Source organism: Choloepus didactylus, chromosome 1 (assembly GCF_015220235.1).
Source record: "Choloepus didactylus isolate mChoDid1 chromosome 1, mChoDid1.pri, whole genome shotgun sequence".
NCBI classification, from domain to species: domain Eukaryota; kingdom Metazoa; phylum Chordata; class Mammalia; order Pilosa; family Megalonychidae; genus Choloepus; species Choloepus didactylus.
Window position 1 is genome coordinate 234,666,791 of NC_051307.1, and position 18,806 is coordinate 234,685,596.

Genomic DNA, 18,806 nt, shown 5'->3' on the forward strand with positions numbered 1-18,806 from the left:
TTTCTTAGGAGTGTTCTAGGAAGAGTTTAAGTTTGACTTATGTCTTCAACTCAAATCCATTCTTAATAATTCTGCCCCAAGTCAGTATATTTTAATGTAAGGGAGAGTCTTGACTAAGTGACTTTAGTCACTCATCGGAAATGTTTCATTTTTCCTTCTTCTTATCTGCCAGAATTCAAATACCATCCCTGCTACTTTCAAGCTGTGTGTTCTTGGGCAAGAGAGTTCATCTCTGTGTGTGTGTTTACTTTTCATAAAATGGGGATAAGAGTCGGTACTTTCCCTATAGGACTGTTAAGAAGGTTAAAAGAGATATTTCGGGTAAAGTGTTTAGTGCATAACGCATTGGTACATAGTAAGTTTGCGATGAACATTAGCTGCTGTGATAGTTAATAAGAGCAGTGCTCCATCTTCCCAGGCGGAGGTTCCGGGCCCAGCTCCATGAGCAGGGGTGAGATGAGCCTGGCTGAGGTTCAGTGCCACCTCGACAAGGAGGGAGCCTCCAATCTGGTCATCGACCTCATAATGAATGCGTCCAGTGACCGGGTGTTCCACGAGAGCATCCTCCTGGCCATTGCCCTCCTGGAAGGAGGCAACACCACCATACAGGTAGGAGGCGGCTCGGCTGCTGGCGTGGCATCCCTGCCGAGCGGGACGAGAATGGGTTCTGGGAGCCAGATCCCGAGGCGGTGCTGACCCCCTCGTACAGGGGACAGCTCATTCCAAGAGCAAAAGATTTGTTGCTCCAAAAAACAAATTCTTTTGATATCTTTTTTTTTTTTTTTTCATTTTATTGAGATATATTCACATACCACGCAGTCATACAAAACAAATCGTACTTTCGATTGTTCACAGTACCATTACATAGTGGTACATTCATCACCCAAATCAATCCCTGACACTTTCATTAGCACACACACAAAAATAACAAGAATAATAATTAGAGTGAAAAAGAGCAATTGAAGTAAAAAAGAACACTGGGTACCTTTGTCTGTTTGTTTCCTTCCCCTATTTTTCTACTCATCCATCCATAAACTAGACAAAGTGGAGTGTGGTCCTTATGGCTTTCCCAATCCCACTGTCACCCCTCATAAGCTACATTTTTATACAACTGTCTTCGAGATTCATGGGTTCTGGGTTGTAGTTTGATAGTTTCAGTCTTTTGATATCTTGCTGTAATCGTTCTGCCATAATCTGGACTTGATTCCAAAACATGAGCTACATTTGCAAATTGATAAAATGATGAGGATGTGCAAAGGAAATGAGCCTACAGACATTGTAACTATCGCTTACTATAAATTTTCCTGCCTTTTAACTGTAAAGGTCAATAAAACCGAAGTAATTTGAACTAATGGAAACCAACCAGACTAGGTTAGCCAGAGATGAGTAAGTAAGGTTTTTGCTACCTGGATATGGTAAATATTTTTAAAATAATAACACAGGCTAGATTTCTTGGTAGAAGTCCTTAAAGAAATAATTTTAATGATATCTAAGTAAAAAACTTTTTATGCAGAAAGGGCATTTAAAATGATTGCTTTCAATGTTTTAATACCTCCTTCTTTATGCATCCTTCCTTCCTTTGTTTTATGCTGAATAAGGGTTTACCTAGATGTGTGTGTATGCAGGTATATGGATTTTTTATAACAGCTTTATCACAATGTAATTCACATACCATAAAATTCACCCTTAGTTATATATTTGACCTGACATTATGTTCTTGGCCTTGGACTTCAATTCACAGTCTGGAACATTGAAGTCTTGATTTTGTGCAAACTGAGCATTGCTTCCTGTGGGTAGGTGCAGCCCCAGGCCAGGGCACAGGTAGGGTTACAGCCCTGCTCACGCTTCCAGCAGGTGCCGTGGGCCTGGCGTAACCTGCACAGCCAGCTGTGAGGCCCTTTCTTCTCACCCTCCCATCCCCACTTGGGGTCAACACACACTTGGAAAGCTCATTATTCTGTATTGCAGTAAACTGCAGTTTGTGGTGATGACTTGGTCTCTTGAGCCAGTGATCAAGTCCAGTGCTTGCTTGTATTGTAACATGGGCACATGAATCCGTGTTGTAATTGCGGTTTGATTTTGTCACACAAACAGGGACGCCTCCCACGGTCCGTCTCCTTGTAAGAGTGTTGCCAAACAGCTGCTGTGTTCATGGTGTCTGGACTCATGTAGTGGAAGAGAAGCAGCTCAAAATGCTGCTTGCCACTGGAACACATGATTTCCTGTGACTAGAGCACAGTTGAACTAAATATTTATTGAGTCCGTTCTGTGTACCTGGAGCTTTACTGGGGGCTTCAGGGCAATGGTTTCCAGATATTGGAGCTAGTCAGTCTGAGTTATCTCCAGGCATAACCAAGAATGAAAAATGGGGGCAATGTGGTGAGTTTTTCAGAAACCAAATGTATTCAATTTAAAGACTTCTGACCTTTTTTCTGAGATTAAGACGTCTCCTTTTTTTTTTTTTAAGCTGTGGTGTCTTTGCTTCAATGAGATAGTGGTGATAATAGATGATAGTTTTTTTTTTAATTGCTTTTTCTTTATTGGCCAAAGAAGAAGTTGGAAACCTTAAGTCATTCCCTCTCTTCCCAGTTTTTTTTTTAAAAGTGTTATTAATTTGAGAAATCCCAGAACCCCAGAAGCTCGGTCCTCAAGAAGTTGGATGCTTGGTAGCATACTTGTATGTGTACATGAGAACTATGTCTCAAGAGTGATGTTTAGTACCATCCAAGAGGTAGGAATGATATTATGGAACCTTTGAGGAAGAAGTAATGACACCTTCGTGAGGAGTTTGTGAAAGGTTTTGTGATGAAATGGGCCTTGAAGGATGGGTACAAGTTTGAAAGTTGGAAATTGGACCTGGAGATGGGCATGGGGGTGGATGAGGCTTGGTCATATGACATGGGAGAGACAACCCAGAGGTGGAAAAGCAGTGGGTGTGTTCACAAAACAGAGAGTTGGTCCTTTAGACTGAGGAGAGCATGGTGTGGGAGTGGTGAGGAGGGACTGCCGATGAATGTGTGGTTTGTATTCAGGAGTAAGGCAGCACTCCAAGGGGCCTCAGAGCTGCAGGATACGATTATGGATCTAGCAGTCTTTGTCAAATAAATTGAGGAAAGCAGGGTCCAAAGTAGGCAATCACATAATCAATTAATTGACATTAATTTGAAGGAGAGATAATGAGGTCTGAACTCAAAAGGACTCATGATGAAAGAGGTCATAGATTGGGAGGGAATATTTTGTAGGAGGGATGCAGAAAATTTTCTACATCTTGGTCTGTGTGGTGGTTATGGGTATATACATATTAGAAGGCAGTGAGTGATCTTGAACTTGATAACCCTACATACCTACATAAGTGAATACATCCTCGCTCTTAAGAATCGTACACAGAACTGCTGTGTGTTCAAGGAGCATGATGTATACAGCCTATTCTCAAATGCGTACAAAACAGATAGATAAATAGATAGGTAGACAACAGATCAATGATGAACAGATAGATGGATAGATACAATGATACACCAAATGTGGAAAAATGTTAAAACTGGTAGATCTGGGTATCTGGGGAGGGAGGAAGTATGTTGGAGTTCTCTGTATGGGTTTTGTATTATTTTTGCAAATGTCCTGTAAGTTTGAAATTATTTCATAATAAAAGTTCAAAAAAACAACTCAGTGAAGCCATGCCAATCAAATTGGTGTACTTTACTGTACCTCAGTTATGCCTCAATAAAAAAGAGAACAATGGGGGTGGGATTGGGGGTGAAAGCCTGAATCTGGTTAGGGATCATGGTGGTGGACAGATGGGAAGATCATGGACAGGATGTTTTGAACACAGGCCCTCTAACGTTCCCAGCTCGCAGCCTGGGCGTGGGACAGAATCACAATAGTGATGTTGGCTGAAATGGCCTCTGATTGCACGTGGTAGGTGAGAAAGTCAGAGGTCCAGGTTGACCCTTGAAGCTTTAAGTTAGATGACTAGAAGCAAGAAGACACCATTTAGGAAACATCAAGCCCCAGTGGGCTTGTGGGAGATGCCACCCCCAGTGCTGAGGCTGGAATGTGAGATGAAGCTTGAGGTTCTGGCAAGACAGCCGTGTTTTTCACAGTGTACTCCTGATGGTGATTGCAAGGCACGCAGAGGCTGTTTTTCCTTTAAGTTCTTTATCTTGGAAAGTAATTATGAATATTAGTTTCATGTTTTCACACATTTATTACTCATGTGCTCAGGCTCCAGATGAACTGCCATGTGGAAGTGACAGTATTTGAGCCTCTCAGGGAGTGGAGTCATTTTCCCCTGTGGGGCTGGGTGCACCAATAAGTGGGTAGGCTTGGGTTTGGTGCCCCCTCCCTCCACCAGGATGGGGGAGCTGCAGCACTGAGATGCCTCTCTCTTTCTCCTTCTGGGACCTCTGGGGCACTCGGTCTAACTCTCACTACCCCAGTGGAGGTCTTTGGTTCCAGGAAGATTTAGCTAGTCTAGAGTCAACTTCTGAGGTCCACCTTGACCTCAGGCTTCTCTTTCCCGGGAGAAAATAATGTGGAACTAGAGTTACTTCTGGGGCCAGTTAAGGACAGGAACCCTGAAGCCGCAGGGGGAAGTGATTCACAGTTTGATCTTGCTTTAGAAAAGCTGGTTCACAGTAGTAAATGACCAGCTGGAAAGTTAGTCTGAGTTGGATTAAGTCGGCAGTTGTGGCTGGTAATGATTGCTGAAAGGCTGTAATCCATTAAAGGCAGAATCGGTTCCAGCTGGAACTCACTGCCCATTATCACTTCCTGTTGAACGTGACATGTTACCGTTTCAGGAGGAGAAATTGGTCTGTGGTCAGGTGGGCTTTCCTTGATTAATATCTCCCAATGACAGATGGTAGAAAGGGCAGCTGCAGGACAGTGTGCAGGGCTGAACGGTTGCAGAACGCTGTATCACTTAAGAATAGGTCTGCAGTGGAGCCGTTGTGTTTAATAGCTCCTCCTCCCAGCATTTGAAACATGTTTCCCACAGAGAAGGAGAGGAAGGAGACCCGGCACTGAATCCAGTTTTGTATGAGATGAGGGAAGTTACTGCTGGGTTTCTGTTCCTATGTTTATCAAGTGGGGGCCATAAATGGGCTCCTGGGTCACTTGCAAGCTTGAATCGGGACATTTCCGCCAGCAATAGATAACTTTCCCAGGGATTCTTAGAAACCAGTAGTGATGGCCTGCTGGTTCTGTTTCTGACATCTTCCCTGGCTTGTGAAAGTAATTATTACTTAATTGTGAAAGTAATTATTAAAAATGGTGATTGGATAAACAAAATATGATATATCCATACAATGGAATACTACTCAGCAATAAAAATAACAAGCTACTGATAAAAATGAAATAACTTAGAGGCATCTCATTGGTGTTCTGCTGAATGAAAGAAGCCAGTCTCAAAAGGTTACATACTGTATGCTTCCAATGATATGATATTCCCAAAAGGACAAGCTTATAGTGATGGAGAACTGTTGGTTGTCAGGGGTTAGGAGTGGGGGAGAAATTGACCATAAAGGGATCGTGTGAGGGAGTGTTTTGGGTACTGGAACCGTTATGTAGCCTGACTGTGTGGTAGTTATGTGACTGTATACATGTGTGAAAAATCATAGAACTGCACACAATACAAACTCAATTTTATAGTATGATAATTTTAAAATTTTTAAAAAGATTATAATCACTGTTTATTAAGTGTGCTTGAATATTGCTCGTGCATCATGTCATTTAATCCTCTCAGCATCCCCATGGGTAGGTGCCATGATTATCTCTTTCTATAGATGAGGAAACTGAAACACAAAAAGGTGAAGGGAACTTGACCCCAAATCACATAAGCGGTAAGTTGCTGAGCCAAGATTTGAACCAGAACATCCTGGCTCCCAAAACTCTTTGTTGCTCTCAACAGCTTCGCTCTTTGGAATGATGATAAAGATCTCAGGAAAACTGGCAGGTGCTTTCTAAGGGAAAACAGCTTGATCCTTCTTACAGGATAAGTATGTGCCTGTCATCTCCAAAGACAAAGTCTAGATAGGTGAGGGGCTGCCTGGCCACAGAGCTCAGTAGAGAAGATGAATGCAACTAATACCCACTTTCTGTTTGCTTTGGTGATTTACTGTTTCTGAAGCCCTTTCACTCAAGTTATTGCACTCGGTAGGTCCCAGTTGCCCGGTAACATATGTTCAGGGTATATTATCCTCATTTTAGAGATGAAGGGAACGGAGGCTCAGGGAGGTTGTAACTTAAAGCCACAGAATTGGACAAAGCCTGTGCTAAATATTATGTTTCTGTAGTTTCCTCTGTTTTAGTTAGCTACTGCCGTGTAACAAACCACCTCTACACTGACTGCTGTAATGCACCCACCGCTTTGGTATCTACCACGATCTTTTGGGCTCCGTTGGGTGGTTCTCTTGCTCTGTGTGATGTCAGTGAGGTGGCAGTCATCTGGGGCTTGATTGGGCTGGGATGGCTAAGGGCCCATTTATGTGGCTGTGGCAGTGGGAGTGGCTGTCAGCTGGGGTCAGTGGAGGCTCTCTTGCTGCACTTCACTTCTCCTCTGTGTGGCCTCCCCACGTGGCTTGGGCTTCTCTTACATCATGGGGCCTGGGTTCACAGAAGGAGCATTTCAAGAAGCAGTAAGCAGAGCCACCAGTTCTTTTTTTTTTTTTTTAATTCAGTTTTATTGAGATATACTCACATACTATACAGTCATCCATGGTGTAGAGTCAACTGCTCACAGTACCATCTTATAGTTGTGCATTCATCACCCCAGTCTATTTTTGAACATTTTCCTTACACCAGGAAGAATCAGAATAAGAATAAAAAATAAAAATAAAAAGAATACCCAAATCATCCCCCCATCCCACTCTTTTCATTTAGTTTTTGTCCCCATTTTTCTACGCATCCATCCATACACTAGATAAAAAGAGTGCGATCACAAGGTTTTCACAATCACACTGTCACCTCTTGTAATCTACGTTGTTATACAGTCGTCTTCAAGAGTCCAGACTACTGAGTCGGAGTTTGGTAGTTTCAGGTATTTACTTCCAGCTATTCCAATACATTAAATCCTAAAAAGGGCTGTCTATATAGTGCATAAGAATGCCCACCAGAGTGACCTCTCGACTCCATTTGAAATCTCTCAGCTACTGAAGCTTTATTTCGTTTCATTTTGCATCCCCCTTTTGGTCAAGAAGATGTTCTCAATCCCACAATGCTGGGTCCAGATTCATCCCCAGGAGTCATATCCTGCATTGCCAGAGAGATTTACACCCCTGGGATTCACATCCCACTTGTGGGGGAGGGCAGTGAGTTCACCTGCTGAGTTGGGTGAGCTAGAGAGAGAGGGCCACATCTGAGCAACAAAGAGGGACTCGGGGAGACTCTTAGGCACAATCATAAGCAGGTTTAGTCTCTCCTTAGCAGTAACAAGCTTCATAGGGGCAAGCCCCAAGACAGAGGGCTCAGCATGTCAAGCCGTCAGTCCCTAGTGTTTGTGAGAACATCAGCATCAGTCCAGGTGAGGAAGTCCAACACCTCTGCATCCTCCCCCAGCTCCTCATGGTAGGGGGAGTCGAATATATATTTTCATTCTCTGCCCAAATTACTTTGGGATATGTTGCTATTTCACTCTAGCCTATACAGACCTACCATATCTCACTTTTGAGTCAAAGTTTCATGTAATTATGGCACCAGTCCTTTTAAGGCCTGGGTTTAGAATTCCTAGAAGGCCACTTGTGCCACATTCTATTCACCAAAGCCAGTCACGGGGTCAGCCCAGTTTCAGAGGAAGGGAAAAAACTCTACTTCTTGTTGTGAGGAGGGGCATGTGTGCAAAAGGAGACAGGGAAGAGTTGGGAGCTACCATTGAAGATCAGCTCCCATGCCCCCTCTTATAAACAATTGAGCACCTCTCATGGGTCACTCAAGCCCCAGGGCTGGGTGCTAGAGTGACAGAAAGGGAAACCCCGTCGTCTCTGCAGTTGAGGAGTTCAGTTCTCCCTGGAAGTTCAACCCTGTCTTTGTAGAAGTGTTGACTCAGGTCCTTCTCCTTTTGGATGATGTGTGAAAATTTAACCCTGCCTCGATGATAAGGTCCCTGGGGACCATAACCCTCCAGAAGTTCTATAATTCATAGCCCAGTCCCTGGAGGATTCAATTTACAGGAACCCGTACGTGACGACACACAGTGTCTGCAAGGAGCCCTCATGGAGAGTCGGCTCACTTATTCTCAAAGAGCGTCATCTACCACATCATCACCCAAAGCCCTCAGATGCCTGGAAGCGGAATGTAGGGTATTTCCATGGCACAGCGGGCTCCTAGGGACTGTGTCAGCAGCCTTCCAGCATCTTCGTCCCTGCCCTGGCTTCTCTGATGATGGTGACGTCTAAGCATGGGGATTACCTCCGAAACGTCTCCTACCCGGGTGCTGACAGAGCAGCTAAGACTTCCTGGCTTCACCTGGAGCCCTCGGCTTGTGAGAACAAGGACTTGGTACCACAGCCCTTGGTTTCTCCAGAAATGTGACACATTGTCAAACCATGGACTCAAGATTCCCTTTAAGAGTAACTCCTTACTCTTTTTTTTGGTTTTCTTTCTTTCCACCCCGGCCCCACCACCTTCCTGCCAGAACCCAGAAGAAATCTTTTCTTTCCGCTTGATGTTTTGTAGCAAGTGGGAAACTATAAAATAAGCATTTGCTTATGAATTAATTTTTGGCAGACACACGGCTCAGCCATCTTCATGGCACTTTCACATCCGTCCTCTGAGCCCTTGCCAGTTTCTGTGTTCCTTCCTCTTAACATGCTCCCACCAGTACCCTGGGGAAGTTCCCACCACTTCCTCTTTCCTCTAGGAGGGCAGAAGCTAAGTTGTCTTACCTGGAAAAGAGAAGTAGGGTAGTCTTTGAACATACTAGCTTTTTATTTTTTAAAAGCAAATACCGATGTATTGAGATATCTATGCTGACGTGACCATAAAAAAAAAATCTCATAGCAAATTAAGGGGGTGGATATATATATATATATATATATATATATATATATATATTTAATTTTTGGACTAATTGCTTCTGGTTGCTGAAACATGGTGAATTTTACGTATCAAATAGCTCAGTGCTGCCCACGGCTATTTCTATGCCAAGGTCTAGGCTGCAGGCACACCCAGAAAGGGTTTTATTTTCTGCACGTACGCAGCTGGAGATGGAAAGTGTGAGAAATGCTCTGTCAGAGAAACTGGCATGTACATTCAGCTGTGAGAGAGATCCCTGGGTCATGGGGCCTCCTTCCCCCTCCTCTCCAGTTCTCTTATTTCTCTGGGTTGGCATTAGAAATTAGCCCGAGAGCCAATACTAAATATGAAATTTCCCACCCCTTCCAGAAGAAGCCACCACAGAGCAGATTGTAGGAGGAACACATTGATTTGGGAACCTCTGACCCCAATTAGCAGAGAGATGAGAGTGAAAAGAGCGATTTGATTTCCCTTGGCTGGAAAGGGAAGGGCAGCTGGTGAGGGAGACCGGCTCTGTTTGACAGGAGGAGGAGAAGAGTGGTGTTTGTGTAGATTACGTAAATGGGTGTTGTTTTTGGCAGGGACATCAGAAATGAGTCACTTCTGAGTGGTGTTTTCTAACCTCAGGTTGTATCCATGTGGGAAATGAGTTTAGCCTGCAGTGAAGTCAGACGACAGTTTTCTGCTTAGTGTGCGGGGATTTGGGGGCGCCCCTGGCTTTAAAGTAAGAGGGGGGCTGCTGGCCTGTCCTCAGCAGACTTCCCAGAAGAGACCACCCGTCAGCTGGAGCCCAGTCTGGACAATGAAGTCCGGGGTTGGAGACGGGGGCTGCCCATTAGGCACTCATGATCCTTTGAGCATTGATGGCACAAGGGTCTGGGGTTTAGAGAGAGAATGCCTAGGAGGGGAGCCTCTGATTTAGAAGATCCTGGCCTCCAAGCCTAGTGACCCAAGGCTGCTCTCAGGAAGCCCTGAAACTTAGTCCCGTCATCTGTAAAATGAGGTTTAAAAAAAACTAGTAGAGTCCTTGACAGGATTAAACATAGTGATAGGCATGCACTGCAGGGCTCAGTAGAGTCCTTGACAGGATTAAACAGTGATAGGTGTGCACTGCAGGGCTCAGTCCACACTGCAGAAACCTGAGCTGCCATGGCGGGGCTGATCCTGGGGGGCGAGAGGACCCAGGCTGGAGCCCTGCCTGCCCTGCACCCCAACGCAGGGACTTGGTGCAGAGACCTTCCCCGGTCTCAGCCGTTTCCCCGTCTGTGGAGTTGGCAGGGTGATGGTGCCCGTGTTGCAGGGCTCCTGGGATTGCAAAATGAGGCGACTCAGAGAGAGTGCTTAGTGGTGCAGCGTCTGGCTCACAGACAGATCTCAAAATGTGGCGATGATGATTTTTATTAATTACCTTTAAATTTCCCATTTAAATGCGAGCTTCAGTGGATGATGTTTGTTTTCTGTCAAGAAATCCTACTTCTAACATTCTGCTTTTATGGAGCGGTTGGTGATCCAGCAGCCCATGGGGGATGCTGTTTTATGTTGGTTTTACATTCAAATCTACCCAAGTCCCTCCGATTGCTTTATATATTTGGAATAATTTTGGAGGTCCAGAAGGTACAGAAATTGCATGGCTTTGGGGTACTGATTACTTTCACTGACATTGTGGATGAAGTAGAAGCACAAGGTCATCAGTCGCTTTGTGGTTTAAAGTGCTTCCTGGCTCAGGCCTTGTTTTTTGTTTTTTATTTTTCCTTTTCTTCCTTTATTATTTTTTTTTCTTTTTAAGTAATTCCTTTAACATATTAACCTTATCCTTCCTCTCTATTCCCAGGCAACTGGAGTGTCACTGAACAAGAATCTTTTAGGATTATTGGTCTAAATCCAGGTCTTGAGGTAGAAAGTCAAAATTCAAAAGCAAGTTACCATTCCTGGGAATATATGACTTTTACTCAAGTGGACTCTCCTGCAAAGGAAAATAGTAACACATGTAGCTGTATCTCAGTTGTCACTGGTGCCACTCTCTAAGTGATGGTGGGCACCATATAATGCAGTTCAGGGCAGGAAGTTAATGCAAGGATTGTCAGCCACGTTCCCAGTGGTTCTATCTCAGTTTGGTCATAAGAAGCACAGTCTGGTTGAGATGGTCTGAGCGGGAGGTGTGTGCTCTAGCTCAGACTTCCAGAGGAACTAAAGACCTAGTATTTTTGTTCTTTGCCTTTCCTGAGTTGCAAAGCCAACAATTTATGGATCAATTCCATAAACCTGCTTTTCTGGCCTTCAGTGAGAGGATTGAGCTATGGGGAGCATGGGGAGGGGGAGGTAAGGTGGGAAATGAGAAATCTTTGGAAGAAAAATGTTAATCTCCCTCCTACAAAACCTGTAAGCAGGAATTAATTTTAACAGTAGATTGTCTTCAATTAAAACCTCAGACCTTCCACAGCCTCCAAAATTTGACTAAAGATCAGCCAAAAATGTCACAGAAGACTTGAAAATAATTGTAAACTGAGCCATAATTTCATCTGATCCCAGGGAAGTCACAACTCTAGATTTTCCTTATTTCCTCTAGCTAGCATTCTTCCTAGGTTTCTTTAATGAGTTTGAGTATAGAATGCCTCTTACGAACTTCCAAGCTGGCACCAGATTCTCCTCTGTTTGCTTGTGATGTTGTTAGTCCCGGGGCTGGCAAAGGATGGCCCGCGGGCCACATCCACCTGGCTCCCTGTTTTTCTTGGTAGTTTTATGGAAACATGGCCATGCCATTCCTTCATGATTGTCTGGGCTACTTTCAGGCTACAGTGGCAGAGTAGACCAGTTGCAGCAGAGACCTTCTAGTGTGCAAAGCCAAAGATACTTACTGTTTGACCCTTTACAGAAAGAGTATGGGGATCCTGTGCTTCCCTAACGTTGACTCTCTAGTTATTAAGCCGCTCTTTAAAGGAAGGATTCATGACTTCTTTCCATGTTCTTCGCTCCCTGGTGGCAATTATAGATTTTTAGTAAACACTCATTAAGTGAGCAGTGGGCTTAAATTACTGAAGATACTGAATTTTAAGGTACGTGCACCACTTACTCAGCTAATAAGTGGGAATTCTGGGAAAGAGAAATCTCTTTTTCTTTTTCGGGTGGGTGGGGTGCCTTTTTATTTTTAACCTTTTCCTTCCCAGAGATGATCTCCCCTTTCCCATTACTGTCCCTACCAGGATGTAATCCATCACCCCTATTTCCTAACTTTCAATGCAGTTACGCATGGCAAAGGAAGGTAAATCATTCCTGTGGGGATTTCTGCATGTGGCTCAAGAGCCTAGACACCTGAAACTCCAGATTTTTGACCTGTGATCTTCTCTTTGTCTACCCAAGAGCGTCACATTCTCACTTTAGTCACTTTCTTAATGGCCTAAACCAGTGCTGTTTCTGTGCCTGCTACAAATGTCAGCTCAGGGACTCCTGGGGCATAAACAGTTAACCGTAAAGTGTCTGAAATGTTGAAGCCCTGTCTCCAGCACGTTTGTCTTCTTTTATGGCACACTCCCTGGGTGATCTCATCTGCTCCCATTGCTTCCAGCTGCCATTTACGCCAGCAGCTCCTAGAGGCAGAGCTCCTGCCCCCACCTCTCTGCTGATTTCTGGATTTCTGTTCAGATCCCTGCTGGGCGTCTCCACCTGTGTTATCTGTAAGCAGGATTCCAGTCATGGTTATCTCCCCTCCTCTGTCACCTTCCATATCACTGTCACTAGACTCACCATTCTCCCTGTCTCCCAAGCTAGAGACCTTGAAGTTATTAAGACTCCTTCTTTTCTTGCTTGTTATCAATAACCAACTCTGTGCCTGCTCTCCCTGCTGGTAGTTTAATAGCTGCCATTTGCTTAGGACTCATGATGAGCCAGACACTATTCTCAGAGCTTCACTTGTATTGCTTCCTCTGGGTGTCTGCAGTTGGCACGATGAGGTTAAATAGGCCCAGAGTCACCCAGCTGGGAAGGTGGGCGCTGGACTGTACCCCGGGCTTCAGGGTTCATGGTCCCAGCCATTGTGCTCTTCTGCCTTCTCACTTGGTCTGAGCCTTGTGCCGTCTCACCCGGTGACTGAGAGGAGGGCCTCCTAACGGGCCTCCCAGCCTTCAGCACGCCACTCAAGTGATGTTCCTGAGGGGGAAGCCTGACTGCCTCATTCCCTGGAGGATGAAATCCATTGCCACCCCACGTGGTGTGCTCTGGCCCCACCTGATTTTCCACCGTCACACCCCCCGCCATTGTACTGCAGCTGCGCCCCTCCTCTGCAGTCCCCGGCTGGGCCCTGTCCTCAGAGGCCTCTGCTTCACGTGGAGTGAGCCCGCTTTCTCTTTCTTTGCCTGGCTTGCTCCCCCAGCCCTGGTTTGAATATCGGAAGCAGAGGTCGTGGTTTCTGCCTGTGGGCTGAGCTTTATTTTACTATAGCAATTGCCACACTTGTAAAATGGTAATTGATTGTAACATCCCAGGGGGCAGAGACCAAGTCTGTCTTCACCCCTAGCAAGGTCGCCACATGCGTTAAAAGGGCACTCAGTGTGTATTTAATAAATCACTGTGGCTAATCCTACTCTATAGGGTTATTTGGGGAATTAAATAATACCTGGAAAGCAGTCAACAGTGTGGGTAGCACATAGAAATTGCTCATAAATAGCAGCTCTAGTTGTTTTTTGGTTGTGTGTCTCCCCCCCCCTACCCACCCAAGGATGCAGTTCTACAGGGTCTAGCCTGCATCTTACTCCCCAGCTCATGGGCCGTGGTGGACAGTGAATAAATGTTGGTTGAATGAATAGAAATTCTGGTCCCCTGTGGCCACCATATTACCTTAGCTTTCTTATCCTTTCTGAATATAAACATGAGGATGCAAAATGTGAAAATGTCTTGTTAACGATTATTACAGTTTTAAAAGGGCACCTGCCTTAGGAGTGGGAGGGAGTGAATCCTATTTGGCGAGTTGGACGAGAGACACTAAATGGGTTCATTTCCTCTTCTTTTCTCCTCAGTAATAATTATTGATGATAGCAATAATAGTAATAATAATTAGTCCCTAAATCTGAGTGCCCAGTGCCAGGACCTGTGCTCAGTGTCTTCTGTGTGTGATCTCATTTACTCTTCATGGTGATCCTGTGTGGTAGGGACTCCTATGATCCCCCATTGTGCTGAGGAGGAAATAGAGGACCAGAGATGCCAAGCTACTTGCCTAGGGTCACAGAGCTAGCAGGCACTTGTGCTGGGATTTTGTTTCCTGCCCGAGCCCGAGCCCTTAGCCTCTGCAGTGCTGCTCTCTTGCTGAGCAGCCTCCACCGATTTCCTTGGCATAGATATGGCCCACAGCCCCCTCCTTGAGGACTGAAAATGGGTCACAGATCCTCTTCAGGGCCTTAGCTTCTGTTTGTTGGACAGATTGGACTGTGTGGCTTCTTGTTCTTTTGTCAGCGGGCACTTTGTGGAAGGCCCTCTGCCTTCCTGACACATCAGAAGACAGCTCATTGGGTGGGTCTGTTGGCTTTGGTTAAAAACTCGGCAGTGAATGACAGAGGAGGAAGCCATGAGAGAGTTTTCCTTTTCCACCTGGTGTCTCTTTTGCCACATAAAAATTACATGTGCCATACACGCTGCTTCACCTCTAGCAAGGACCAGTTTTCCAGGTCTGTGAAAGTTAATGACACAGAAACTCTTACATCACTTCCTCTCCGTGGAGACGGACGGCAGCTCATTTAATTAGGACTCTTATGAGAAGTTAGATTATATTACCACAGTTTTGTCTTTTACTTGTATCAAGAGAAGCATATGCTCTTTGGCATAATGTGAAGTTTATTAGATCTCAACTTTTACCCATTTTATTTTTTGCACAAAGAAGCTAAATGCACTGACTCTCCCCATATTCTTGTGTTTGCTGTTGGAAGAACATTCATGTTCTGGGAAAGGAAAAGGAAAGAACTTGCCTTGATAAGTTCTAGGGAGGCAGTGTGCACAGCCCTGTTAGGTACTTGGTCTGGGGTAGGTGGGGTAGTCACCATTACAGACGAGCAAACTGAGTCTCAAAGGAGCCAAGTGTCTTAGCCAAAGCCACCCAGGTGGCAGAGCTGGGATTTGAACATAGATCTGTCTCCCTCACGGACCTCTCCAGTTTCTACTAGGCTAGGCAGTCTTTGAGTTGCAGGGGGTCTAATGTCAAGGAGCTATTCAGGGCTTTTTACCACGTTGGCGCTGTGCATACTAGAGCCCAGTGTGTGTGTTGTTGGGCTGAGGGACACGATGCCCTGGATATTTGATAAGAAAAGCAAGGAGTCACTGCTTGGCCATCTAATGCATTTTAAAGGTAGACTTATAAACCCACACAGTGGGAGCACATTCAGTCTTATAATGAATGAGTGTTTACTTAGTTTCTGCTGGTTTCCTTTTTACGAGTAGCTTCCTCTGGTCAGACATGGACTTGTCCCTGACATCAGAAAGGCTCTTGACCAACTAACTTGCTTTGGGTTTCCTGAAATTCCCCTTGGGGAGAGAGTGCGAGCTAGGATGCACTGCAGATGGCTGTTGAAACCCCCCTACTACTTCCAATTAGTGGATGCATGTGTAAGTTGTATGCATGGCTTATATTTACAAGAGGAAGTATCCCGTTTAATTTTATTTTCACACCAAAAGCCCAAGTGTTAAGAGAACATGGTGTCTCAGCACTCCCTCGGTTATCAGCTGCAGAGCGGAGGTTGTATATTTTCACATACAGTTTTCTGAGTATATTTCTACACTTGTTACCTGGCAACATTGCTGCGTCGGGACATGAACATTTATTGGTTCCTACCAGATCCTCACTGTTCATGTTGTAGAAGGTGGGTCTTGTCTTCCTCGGCAGGAATTTAAGAGGAAGAGGTGCAAGGCTCCTGGAGCTCACCTTAGATGGGGTGATATGCATCAGTGGCCTGACTGAGGACCAGGAATTTGGCAGAAATGGGGACCCTTGTCCTGTCTCCATGGCAACCCCTTTAGACTCTGAGTCTGGGTCCTCACACATTAGATGAGGCATTTGTATAAAGAAACAGCAAACACTTCTTGTCGATTCTCTACCTTCTTAAAGTAAAAGCAAAACAAAAACAAACTCTTGCTCTGGTCATTTCGGAAGTCATCTTATCACTTTTAGTGGCAAACCACTCATATGTGGGAGTGTCTTTAATTGCTCACACTTGGCACCCAATTCCCTGACTGAATTTATGCATTAAGTGCAGTTCTGATGACAAAGGAAATCCCCCCTAGGAGGGACATCAGCTGCAGCATCTCTTGCTGGGGTCACCCTCTGAGCTGATTATAGTCTTACATCATATTTTGTTTAGCCTATTTGATGCATTCAAAGCATCAGCCATTTACAGAAGTTGAGTGCTTAACGTTAAGCAGGGCATCCGCACCCTCTCCAGGTTATCCTAGAACCCCACCAGTCCCTGTTTGACTCACAGCTGACCCTTGAAGACATCTGCCTGGGAGACCCTTGCGTGATAGGTATGAATGCCCTCAGTCTCCTGGATGCAGCAAAAGCTTCCTGAGACCAAGGGCGTTGGATTCTCCAATACCTGTAATATATCTTGAAGAATGGATGAGAGGGAAGTTTCCATGGAAGCAGTTTTGAAAAGAGTTATGTGGCATCAGCAGGCTAGACAATCAGTGAAATGGGGCTGGGCAGCATTTCCTATAGGCACGTGCTCCTTGTGAACCACCTCCTGGGGAAGAGGCCCAAGCCACAGTCTGCTCAGAAGCAGGAGACCCTGGAGGGTCTGGCTGAGGTGGGCTGAATTTCAGGGCCCTCGATTTCCCCTCCAGGGCTGACTTGGTGTGAGCCATGGCTGAACTGGAGGCCTTTGACTCAACTCAACTCTTACTGTCTTGCCTGATAAGGAAGAAAGACAGCAATGGATTATACCTGGAGGTCTTTAGAAACCATCAGTTAGCCTTAAATATATGTATATTTTCAAGTGCTCTGACCGCCTTTAGAAAACCCAAGATGCCATTTTCAATGGTCCTTCCCTGTTGAATGTTAATATTATTCCTGGCATCTTCGGGAAGTATTCTAAGAGGAAGCTACAAAATTCCTTAGCTGTTTTTGTTTTTTTGTTTTTATTTGGTTGGTTTGTTTAATAGCTAGTGGATTTTTTTTTTTTTAAATACCTGAGGAGGACTTGAACCAGAAGCTTCCTAACTTGCAAGCCCATCCAGAGTCCAGTACCCTCAACTTGGAAATCCACATCCTGCTGTTTAAACTTTAGGATGCTCCCTAACTACCAGCAGGCCAAGGCAAACTCTACAGAAAAACAAGGTCAGGCTGCATTTTTTGGGTAAGCACAGGAATCAACAAAGAGATGTTATATAACTTCTATTTATATCCTCCTTGCTCACTATCTGCAGGCAGACAAGAGTTGCTGAGAAGGGATTTAATGAGCTCTCTGGGTTTGCTCACCTTCCTGAGCTGGTAGGAGCCAGCTTGTTCTCAAATGCGTCAGCAGAGAATCTGGCTGTGGGTGGGCGGCTGGGGTAGGTGGACTGAGTTGTTGCCATGGTGTTCTTTAATTCCCCTGTCTCTCAGAGATCTCACTCCCCTCTTCCCGGACTCCTTCCTCACTCCCCTCACCCCCCACATTTTTTTTTTTTTTTTTTTTTTTTTATATCTATAAGCTTCCTTGTTTCTCACACCTACTCATGATTCTTAGAGCTGTCTCCGGAAGCAGAATACTTTTCCTCTCCCTCCTAGGAGCTCCCCATTGTGTAGCTTCAGGACATCAGGAGAGTTTTTCTTTTTTGAAGGTGTATTTTTTCCTTATCCTCTCCAATCTCTTTTTCCATGACTTTTTTTTTTTTTTTAAATTAGCATCCCTTCAAGTATAGCGATGAATCCTAGAAGTTTTAAATCTTGCCTGATAGAAGCCTTCTCCCCAATATTTGCTGGTCCTAAAGCAAGGTGGATTGGGTTGCTAGCTGGGCAGTCTAGGTATGCCCCAGGAGAAACGCTCTGTGTGTTTCCATACATCTTCCAGTGTGCTCGTTTTGCAGGGAGGGGCATCTCCTGTGTCATCTAGTGTATCACAGAACAACCACATGAAAATGAGAAAATGCATTTGTCCCACAGTGATAATTACTGGAGCTATTACAGGTTACAGGTTGAAATTACTCAGCCTGCATTTAAAAAAAAAAGGATGGGGGGGGGCGTTGCTCCTTCCAATTCTCATCGGGGAAGCAGACCCTGCCCTTCTGAGAACTCCTCCAGGGGCAGCCGTGGGAATGCCCACTTACACCTGGCTGTTGTGGTGGCTACAGAAGCTTCTGGGGTGGCTTGTGTTGTCAACCACAGTCCCACCAGAGCAGAGGCATTTAAAAGAAGTGAGTAGGAAAGGTATAATGCAATGTTTTTAGAAAAGAATAAATAATTCCGGTGAGGATATGCTTCAGATAAAAGCCAAAATCCACCTCTGCCTTGGCAAGAATCGTGCACTCCTTAATAGCAGTAGCCTGTTTGAACAATCAAAGGCAAGCAGACTTCCCCTTATTAACTTCTCAGAGAGATTTTTGCATAAAACATCCCCGGAATTCCAGACCAAGTAGGTATTTTTTTTTTTTTTTTTTTTTTCCGCTCTGAGTAACTGGAGGGACTTTTCCTTTGGAAATCTTCCAGCAGACTTAACTTCATGGTTGAAAATATTTTCCCATTAGAAACTGCCAGCAGCTTGATTCCTGATCTGGGGACAATACAGACCCCTCACACAAATTTTTGTCCCCAAACTCTGAAAACCCAGTTGATATTCTCAGCT

General features: G+C 44.9%; 1 protein-coding gene across 7 annotated transcripts in view; it reads left to right on the forward strand.

Annotated features, from left to right (window-relative positions):
* Positions 1-18,806, forward strand: part of ITPR1 (inositol 1,4,5-trisphosphate receptor type 1) — a 352,707-nt gene that overhangs the window by 245,007 nt on the left and 88,894 nt on the right. For all 7 annotated transcript variants that reach the window (XM_037800676.1, XM_037800678.1, XM_037800680.1 and 4 more), the window contains one exon: positions 419-609. In XM_037800676.1, coding sequence (XP_037656604.1) covers positions 419-609 — 191 coding nt within the window. The remainder of the gene's footprint in view (positions 1-418; positions 610-18,806) is intronic.